The 10,729-nt window shown below is 42.5% G+C and overlaps 1 protein-coding gene across 1 annotated transcript; it reads right to left on the bottom strand.

Annotated features, from left to right (window-relative positions):
• Positions 1-5,166: 5,166 nt before the first annotated feature.
• FOXF1 (forkhead box F1) lies at positions 5,167-8,650 on the bottom strand. The gene is made up of 2 exons (XM_069968606.1): positions 7,419-8,650; positions 5,167-5,979 (listed from the first exon to the last, which is right to left on the bottom strand). Exons 1-2 carry the CDS (start codon positions 8,389-8,391, stop codon positions 5,825-5,827), a joined length of 1,128 nt encoding a protein of 375 aa, XP_069824707.1. The 5' UTR covers positions 8,392-8,650; the 3' UTR covers positions 5,167-5,824.
• Positions 8,651-10,729: the final 2,079 nt, after the last annotated feature.

Genomic DNA, 10,729 nt, shown 5'->3' with positions numbered 1-10,729 from the left:
CACTTTCCCTAGCACCACGAGAGATGGGCCACATTAGTGACAGGTTCTCCTTATGACTAGCTTCACATGTTTTTGCATTCTAGTAAAATATCCTCATATCCTGTACTTGTAAATAAACCCTAAAGGTTCTTGGACCTTGTGTTTAAAGGGGTTATCCAGCGCTACAAAAACATGGCCCTTTTTCCCCCTCTCTTGTCTTCAGTTCAGGTATGGTTTGCAGTTAAGCTCCATTTACTTCAATGGAACTGAGTTTGAAACCCCACCCAATCTGGAGACAAGAGAGGGGAAAAAGTGGCCATGTTTTTGTAGCGAAGGATAACCCCTTTAATAGCCTATTCTCAGGAACAATATCTAATCTGTGAGGGTTCAACAGACAGTCCCCCGTCCATGCAGTGAATAGGGACTGAGCTGCAGTAGGCTGGCACAGCCACTACACAATGAATGGAGCCATGTGCTTCAGGATCTCTTCACTGTGCACATCTGGGTGCGGCTGCTCTGTTAAATCGCTCATCTTGAGGATAGTCTAAAAAGTCCTGTGAAATCCCTTTGCAAAATATATAGATAAATGGATATTCTGCATCACCATGTTGCCATAGACTTTCAATGTACAAAAAAAAAAAAGATCTGCCAGAATCCTGTTATTTAATAGAACAAACAAATGAGATAGTCTTTCTTTTTCCTGTTAATAAACGGATCCTGACAGTACCTTGTCAAATGGACACCCCATGCCAGACACCCCAATAAAAACCTATGGATTTGTTAATAGAGCAGTTAAAAAAAAAATAATAATAATGAATCAAATAGATATTTCAACAGGATAGCCAAATGTGATGTGAACAGGCCCGAAGGGTCTCCTGGAGTAGAGGATTTTGGGATAAAAGTAACACAACTATGAATCTATCACCACTGAATAGAACTGACTGGTTTTGGTGCCAGGATAATTCACATTGGCTCATGGAGTACCCACTCTAATTTCTTACCATGTCATCGATGGCACCAGTTTTATGGGCAGCAAAGGTGTCCGATATACTTACGTAATAAGAGCAAATCCCAAAAGCACAGAAATCAAGTGCAGACTCTAACCAACGCTAAGGAAAGTGATAGCAACACGTATATTACATGTGACCTAATAGAGATTAACCCTACGATTACTGCAGCACATAGCACAGATTATTCTGCTTTATCTGATATCAGTAACTATGATGCATCTTTTTGATTTACATGATTGAGATTAATTTTAAATCCTAGTAGTTTTATTTATTCTTAAAAAAAACAACAACTCTGAAACCAAAACCTGCAGCTGCATCGTATCCTGGAAAATAAAAATACTGTAAAAAGGATTTTTTAACAATTGCTAGGAATAATAAACTGCAACTTGCCCATATGAACTTGATATATTTTTACCCCCCCCCCCACCCCCACCCCCAACACACATACTACCACCATCACCTTCTATTAGGCAGCCACCTCTAAATATTATATGGCAGAAGATTTCATTGCAAATTTCTCCAACTGCATTGCCCTGCTGCAAAAAATCTTAAACAGATAGGGTTCCCATTGGATTAGGAAATCCTCCGGTTTAACTGTAGATGTTTTTCTGCTGTTCATTAATAATTTGTTAAAGTTGCATTCCCTTATATTGTTCTGTACTTTGCATAACTAAGCAATGTGTGACCGAGGTACAAATACAAAATGTGCAACCGTACACTAAGGACCCTATTATACAAAACTATTCATGATTGACGATAAACAATCGGAGCAAGATTGTTTATAGTTAACCTTAAATTGATCACCATATTACGCAGAACGATAGTCGTAAGTAACGATCACTGCTACGATTGTTTTCTCCATCTGATCCCATCAAATTAAGGAACAATGGGGAATTATGCTACATTTACACGGAGCGATAATTTGCCCAAACAATCGTTTAACGATTTTGAAGCAACGATTTGGTTTTTATAACGATCAGCGTTTAGATGAATAAATCGCTAGAAAAATCTTTGAAAATTTGTAAGAAAAAACATTATTGCGATCGTTTTTAAGATCGCTTAAGCCATCTTTTACATAGGGTAAATCGGTGAAAGACTGTTTACACGAAGCGATCTGCGAATTTTCAGTGAACGACGAACGACTATTTAAGAACATGTTGAAAGATCAAAATGAACGATTTCTCGCTCTTCATTTGATTGTTTGCTGTGTTTACACAGTACGATTATCGCTCAAATGCTATCGTTTATGCGAAAATTCAAACGATAATCGTTCCGTGTAAACGCAGCATTACACTGAACGATTAGTGAACGAATGCAGAATTACAGCGAGCGATTAACTATTATTTTTGTGTCAGCACCAACCAAACAATTTCTCGTTGGTCGTTTGATTGCTGCCTGCATTTACATGAAACGATTATCGTTTAAATTCGAACAATATAATGATAATTTGCACGATAATCGTCCTGTGTAATAGGGCCCTAAGGATTTGCTCCTGCAGACTGCTATAAAATGTTGTTGCTGCTTGTTAGAAAGTAACTTAATACTTGTGTCACAATGGAACAAAGTCAACACAGAACCACAAGTGACAGAAGCCAGGGTGTGACTAGGTAGTATGCAGAGCAAGTCCAGCTTCACAGGAGTGTAAAGGCAGGTTCGGCCATCAATTTCAGGTGTATTGGGCTCTCCCAACTGACCACTGACAGATGATGGCAGTAGTGATATGGGTCAGGTGTGATGGATAATCACTGCCTTGCCCCTTTGTTCAGGGAGAGATAAGCCACAGTCAGAACGCTCTGGATACAGCTTACCCTCCCTTCCCCATAGAGAACACAGGAATGCTTGGCTGTGCCGACTGTTCCTGTATATGGGGAGGACGGCGGTCCAGATGAGAGACATAACTGACACCTGAATGATATTTTGGCCTTCAATTATTGAAGGTGTATGGCCACCTTAACAGCAGACCAGGTTGAGACATGTGGCCATAAGATGGGCACATATATGCTTCCGTGTTAGGCTGGGATCACACATCCTAATTTGGACTTTTGCCAAGACTAGAAGTCAATCCAACACAGTGAAAAGCTACAGTATAATGTTAAGATTGGCCTCTTTAACATGGTTTTGGACCGCTTCTATTTTTGTCTAAAAATACTGAATATATTGAAATGAGGACCGAATACTGACAAAGATATTTTATGCAAACCCAGACTTAGGCCACCTTAAAACAGCAGTGTTTGTACAAATTATTTTATACAAACCTTTCCATTATACTTTTTATTCTTTGTTTCTATTCCACTCCTGTTTTTCACATAGAAATACTGATACAAAATACTGACCAAAATACTGCAGTGTGGACCTGATTTGGATATATTCAGATATAGTGGGCATGCTGCTTCTTTCTGACATGTTTACCATAGAATACTGCAGTTTTGCTTTGATTTTGCGACAGCCATTGTGCCATCTGGGTTTCTGGTAGATACAGCAACAAACCACCACATGCCCACTAGGCCTGAATATACCCTTGTAAACCCTGTATTTGAAGCCCCTAAATCCTCAAACCATAGACTAGTGCTGCTCTGGTGGAAACTATTGTTATTCAGACTGTAAAATAATAACAATAGATGGTAAACCTATAAATATCCATAGTAGTATATATATATATATATATATATATATATATATATATATATATATATATATATATATATATATAATCAGTAACAATCAAAAATTATAGGATAGACAGATTATTTTTCCAGGTGAATAGAATCCACAGTATTTGTTCAGTATTTTTAGCCAAACCCAGAAGTGGCTCCAAACCCAGCAAAAGGTACAAATCTTCCTAGTTTTTCTCTGGGTTAGATGCACTCCTGGTTGTGGACACAAACACTGATGATGCAAATACAATGTACATACTGACAGCATCATTGACTCCTACCAGGAAGCGGGAAAAGGGATATTATGCTGAAAGTGATTTTACAGGTGGTGATATTGTCCCCCATGTGAATAATAATAATAATAATAATAATAACAACTGCACAAATCTCCTCAGCTGGTACAATAGGTTTCAAGTGTAGCAAGGCAATCTCTAATGCACAAACCCAGCTATAATGGTCAGTGCTCATTAATAGTCCCAGTAGTAGCATTCTTATGCTGGAACTATTTTTTAAATGTATACAGGTGCTATTCTTCTTCTTCTTATTATTATTATTACTCCAGTTACTACAGCCAGTTCCAGGTAACTCACACAATAAGCTATGAATTAATTTAGAATTTTACATTTGTATTTCAGGTGTACGAATTTCATTCCCTGCAGGACACATTATATGGAGACTACCGGCGCCCGAATATATACTATATGGGGACTACCGGCGCCCGAATATATACCATATGGGGACTACCGGCGCCCGAATATATACCATATGGAGACTACCGACGCCCGAATATATACTATATGGGGACTACCGGCGCCCGAATATACTGTATACACTATATGGAAACTACCGGCGCCCGAATATACTGTATACACTATATGGGGACTACCGGCGCCCGAATATACACTATATGGAAACTACCGGCGCCCGAATATACACTATATGGAAACTACCGGCGCCCGAATATACACTATATGGAAACTACCGGCGCCCGAATATACTGTTTACACTATATGGAGACTACCGGCGCCCATATACTTCCACCACAAGCTTCCCATTCTCTGCAGACCCGAGGTATATTGCCCCCCCTGACCCCCGTATTATTCGTCCCCAGTAAGACCCTACAAGCTTTCCTTCTCTGCTAAGTCCTGGGCGTTTCCTTGTCATCTGAACAGAACACCAAACGACATTTACCGCTATTATTATATTATACAACACACATCACCATAACATATACACTTAAAAAATAGACATGACATATAACACATATCAGTACAGAACAATGCTAATACTCCCCATACTTACACCACATGGCACGGATTGGTTTTACAGTTCGGTATTTGCTATATGCAGCTCTGGTGGAACTACAAGTCCAAGAAGTGCGCTGCTATAACTGTATGGCTATACCCTCTGCCTCTTATCCTATCCTCCTAATACATGAATAGTGATTTCTCCTCCGGGGATAAGATTTCTATGAAAGTCACAGTATTTTACTGTATATAAAAAAAGGAAATCTTCTCTTAAAATTAACAAATAGCATAACATTTTTATTTGGAATTTTTTTCCTTTTTTTTTTTTAATTTACAGACACAAAAATGATATTTTTTTTACAGTGCAGAGAAAAATAAAAATCGAGAACTTCAATCCCAAATACAAAGAGACGTTTATACAAAGTCCTTCATTATATATAAACCGATCATAGACTTTTTTCATAGATTTACAGTGACCAAAAATATAACCTTCACACGGCAAATATTGCCAAGAAAAGACCCTAAAATACTGATAAAAATAACTGCAGGAAGCGCCTCATCTACCAAATATAAGATCAATAAATATATGGAAACATTAAAAGTGCCACAAAGTCTCTGCAAATGGCGAATGTGGGCCAGTCCCCCTGCCAGCACAGTGTGGGGAGTGCCGGCAGTATACAGAGAGGTCCATTGCAGCATCTCATTCACTGATATCTGCTGTCACTATTCTCATCTCTCACATTTATGGTACATTGACTGTCATAGGATTCTGCTGAGTGACAGCTGGCTGCAATGATGGGTATACTTTCTGTAACAGAGAGCTGCAGACAGTGGAGGAGGAGGGAGGCCCCACTGATTTAAAGGGTTTCGAGGAGCCAGTATTCTGCAGTCAGGCCCAGATGCAGTCCTTAGTCTGGGGGTGCTCAGTGGTCTCTCACATTACACAAGGCTTGATATCCTGGTAGCTGACCTGCTGGTGGTAGTAGGAGCCGCTGCCCCCATGCATTGAGGAGGCCATGGCATTGAAAGAGAAGACAAACTCCTTCCTATCGTTCATGCTGGGGGACTGGGAGTGGTACCTGGGCACACCTGTATAGAGAAGACACAAGAGGGTGAGATAATAACATCATGGCATTATACATGGCCCAGTACTGCCCAGCAGCCTCACATTACTATGGCCAAAGAAAATCACTCAACTCTGTATATAAAGACGTCATACACAAAACAAAAGAATCATAATCATAATAACAACAATATGACAATAATTCTAGAGTCCATTTTCTGACATTACTATATATATATATATATATGTGTGTGTATATATATATATATATATATATATATATATATACACACACATATAAATATCACAGTTAAAGAAAAAAAATATTATATAATATTATTATTTATTTAATTGTAATATTTATTTTTATTGCTACTATATATAAGTTGTTTGCATTTATTATACTGGAATTTGCTCTGTAACAATTGATTATTTGTAATGTTTTGTTCAAAATCTAATACAATAATAACTGTGATGATGTGATGGTGGTGATCATCATCATCATCATCATCATAATCATCCACGTTATTAAAGCAGCCTCACTGTTCTATAATATCCGTATATATCTGTATATTAGGCTGTAATGATATAATGCTGGAACCACCTCTGTACATCAGTGCAGACACTTCTAATCCAAACTACTTATTCCGGGCAATTATGTTAATTGTTATGGAAAGAAGCTGCTCAAATCTATTAGAAAAAGCAGTGTAGGAGATGTCCTAGCTGGGATGGAAGTGGTAGAAATAATCCTCCTCCTCTTCCTCAGTATCCCTGCCTTATGACACCTGTATAGTTATCAGGGCTTTGCTATTATATTCTGTCTGCCCCCAGAGCTGACAATCTAGGGTTAATGATATCATAATAAGGTCAGACTACATCTTCTTCGTCCTTTGTCCAATCATAAATGCCACAATAATTATTATTAGTGACTCTGTCTTCATGATCTGGTGTTACATGAGAATATTTGTGGAATAGATTATCATGTTATAATAGATCAGCAGACTGGTGGTAATAACGATTATTATTATCATCATCACATTCTTTTTCCCTGGGTTCAGTTTCTGTGCTCTTTACTGATCCTAAACTCTCATTTCCGAGAGGAAGAGGAGTCTTGTGGGAGGCTGTGGATGTGACTTGGGCCTCTGACACATTCCCCTCCATAAGGGCAGGGAGCCCAGGGCCTCAGACACAGTGTGTACCCTCAGGAGCCATAATTACCCAGTGTCTCCACTCTAACTGCTGCCATGTCCCATATGTGGAGCTTCACACAGCCCACCCCCACACTCTGATTTCCCCTTGTTTTCTCCAGATTATTCCCCCCCCCCCCCCCCATAAGAGAGCACAGCACCATGAACTACTACAGCAATATAATGACAAAATATTCTCCTTTGTATGCAATGGCCCCCTCCCCGGGGATTGCAGTATGTGGAGTGCTGGGGGTGGCACAGTGGGTGGGGGCACTTACCTTGTAGATCTGAAGCTGTGTTGTGGCTGTTCTGGTGCAGGTATGGCTGCTCCAGGGAGTGTGAGGAGAGGCTGGAGGACAGGGGGTTGTTGGCAGAGTTGCAGGGGGACAGGGGCTGTTGCTTGATATAAGGGGCACCTCCAGAGAGGGCAGTAGAGGTTGGTGCCCAGGCTGATGCAGGACTTGTATAGACAGAATGAGGTTCCATTACGGCCCCCCCTCCAAGGAGAGGGGAGCCAGAGTCATGGTGGGGATAGTCACCTCCTGTGGACCCTGTACAGCTGCCCATATAAGAGTGCCCACCATTGGCAGTCAGATGTGGGTGTCCGCTTAACCCCATCCCATCCACGTTACTGGGTAAATGGCCATTCATCATCCCTATGCCAGTGTCCAGTGACAGGCTGTTGGGTGGGCACGAGATGGTCCCAGCAGATCCCTGGAAGCTGTAGGTATCTGGGATGTGGTTGAAGCCCAGGCCATTCATCATACTATACATTGGCTTGAGAGCCTGGCACTTCCTTCTGAAGCCCCTGGGTCTCCTCCTGAAGGAGCCCTCCTCAAACATGAACTCGCTGGCAGGGTCGATGGTCCAGTAGTGGCCCTTGCCCGGTCTGCCCAGCCCCTTGGGCAGCTTGATGAAGCACTCATTGAGGGACAGGTTGTGTCTGACAGAGTTCTTCCATCCCTGGTAGGATCCTCGGAAGAAAGGGAAGCGGCTCTGCAGGAACTGGTAGATCTCACTCAGGGTCAGCCGCTTGGTGGGCGAGCTCTGGATGGCCATGACTATCAGGGCGATGTACGAGTAGGGGGGCTTCTCTGGCCGCCTGATGCCAGCGTTGCTCTTCTTGGTCTTGGTGGCACATGAAGCGGACTCCATGACAGATGTCTGCCCACTGTGCTTCTCTGCAGCTGCTGACATGGGGCTGCTCTGGGCAGGGGGCTGCGCGGGGGGCTGCTGGATCTCTGCTGTCATCTCTATAGCCGGTGACCGTCCTGTGGTCGGGGGGCTCTGGATGGACGAGTCCGGCGTGTGGCGGCGGGGGAGCAGGGGGGAGATGACTTCCAGACAGTCCAGGTGAGGCTGCTCTCTATGGGTGGTGGTCGGGGGTCCCTGGCTATAGGCTGCTGGCTGCTACTGTGCCCCTCTGGCTGGGTGAGTCGCCTCTTCTCATGGCAGCAGGACTGTGCCCTCCAGAGTGATCGCCTTTACTTATCTCTTGTCATCAGACTCTGTCGGCTCTTCACAGAGAGACGTAAGAAGAAGGGTCTCCCCGCCCACTCACCCCCCTCCCCCTCCCCCGGTAACTGGGGGTCACTTAAAGGAACAAGAGCTCAGCTCTCCCGTATCTCCCTGTATAACACTTCTCCTATCTGTATATTAGATTATTTCCATGGCTGTCACTATCTATAGAGATGACCACTAGTATATGACACCAGGGACCCCCTGATTTCCACTATACCCCCCCCCCCCCCCTACTGCTCTCTGCAGACCGGTGTCACTACAAGTCTCAGCCTGCCCTCCTTGGGATAGATGGAAACTAGCTGACTGGATAGCTGCCACATCTCGTCCCTCACAATGTATGGAGAAGCCTATCGTCCTGCCTGCTGACTGTCTCCCGGGCCTCTCGCTGACTCCGCAGCGGATATTAGAACATACTTGTGGCTCCCAGGACTGGGCAGAAAAATGCAGCAAAGTATAGAAGGGAAGTAAGCGGAGAGGGGCAGGGGGGTACGGGGGGCACAGGGGGCACAGGGGGCACAGGGGGGCACAGGCTGAGGGGAGGTGGACGCGGCTCCTGACGGAGATTTCTAGATACAGAGAACATGGCAGGAAGTTTATACAACTCAATGTAAACAGGTTCTGGGAATAAAAAAAAACCCGCAGCCCCGGCCGAGTCCTCAGAAGCGTCTCTGCTGCTGCAAATCATCTCTGCCCGCTGCCTGGGCTCCGACCTCCAGCCGTAAAGCGTGCTATCCCCCCCCAGCTGTCCGGCAGGGTAAGTCCTCAGTGTCACCTACTTACTGACCCTCTCCCCTGGGCTCAGCTCTTTAGCAATTCAAGTGGCTGTGAAATGGGGGACATGAGGTGAGTTCTCCTGTGGGGGCTGATAGCATCCCATCACTCCTGGGGAGAGCAGTCTGCAGTCTGTCAGGGTGGGGGGCTAGCAATGTGAGCACAGGTAATGATGTCGCCCCTTCTACAGAACTGTTGTAAAGATTGTTACATTCCTGTTTAATAAAAGTATGTTATTAAAGGGAATCTCCACAACTACTGCAGCTCCAGGAGACCCTGGTGAGAGGTATGGCTACCCGGGACACCTGGGAAAACCCCACAATCCCATCTGCGGGGAAGAGAATAAATGGTTTTGTTGCTTTTGTTCTCATTTTTGGATAAAAATAACACTAAACACATGTAATGTTGAATTTACAACTGTAGGAAAGTGTACAGCATATTATTATATAAACATATATACTACAGAAAAACACATATATATATATATATATATATATATATATATATATATATATATATATATATATACTGCATATAGTTACATAGAACAAATACAATATATAATATAGAACATGTATCATATATAATATTTGGTAATATATGTATATGACATAGAGCATTTCATACATAACATGTGCACTATGATATATACTATATATTCGCTCTCCCAACATTGCTCATCTGGGTCAATGCATCAATATCGTCCTTTGATCCTTTATGTCTGAATGAATGTATGAAATCAACCTGATATAAATGATACCACATATACAGCATTATAGAACTCACAAACAGTATTATACTGTATACTGACACCACACACCTAGATTGTGTATCATACTGTATACTGACACCACACACCTAGATTGTGTATCATACTGTATACTGACACCACACACCTAGGCTGTGTATTATACTGTATACTGACACCACACACCTAGGTTGTGTATCATACTGTATACTGACACCACACACCTAGATTGTGTATCATACTGTATACTGACACCACACACCTAGGCTGTGTATTATACTGTATACTGACACCACACACCTAGGCTGTGTATCATACTGTATACTGACACCACACACCTAGGCTGTGTATCATACTGTATACTGACACCACACACCTAGGCTGTGTATTATACTGTATACTGACACCACACACCTAGGCTATGTATTATACTGTATACTGACACCACACACCTAGGTTGTGTATCATACTGGATACTGACACCACACACCTAGGCTGTGTATCATACTGTATACTGACACCACACACCTAGGCTGTGTATCATACTGG

The sequence above is a fragment of the Dendropsophus ebraccatus genome, chromosome 4 (assembly GCF_027789765.1).
Source record: "Dendropsophus ebraccatus isolate aDenEbr1 chromosome 4, aDenEbr1.pat, whole genome shotgun sequence".
NCBI classification, from domain to species: domain Eukaryota; kingdom Metazoa; phylum Chordata; class Amphibia; order Anura; family Hylidae; genus Dendropsophus; species Dendropsophus ebraccatus.
The sequence above is the reverse complement of the archived record's forward strand: the minus strand, read 5'-3'. Positions and strand labels throughout refer to the sequence as shown.

Bases quoted from the DNA above. Each gene is read 5' to 3' on its own strand.
- FOXF1 (XM_069968606.1), bottom strand. From the start codon at position 8,391: ATGACAGCAGAGATCCAGCAGCCCCCCGCGCAGCCCCCTGCCCAGAGC. The intron at 5,980-7,418 runs GTAAGTGCCCCC...TTCTCTATACAG, and splicing joins CACAGCTTCAGATCTACAAG to GTGTGCCCAGGTACCACTCC.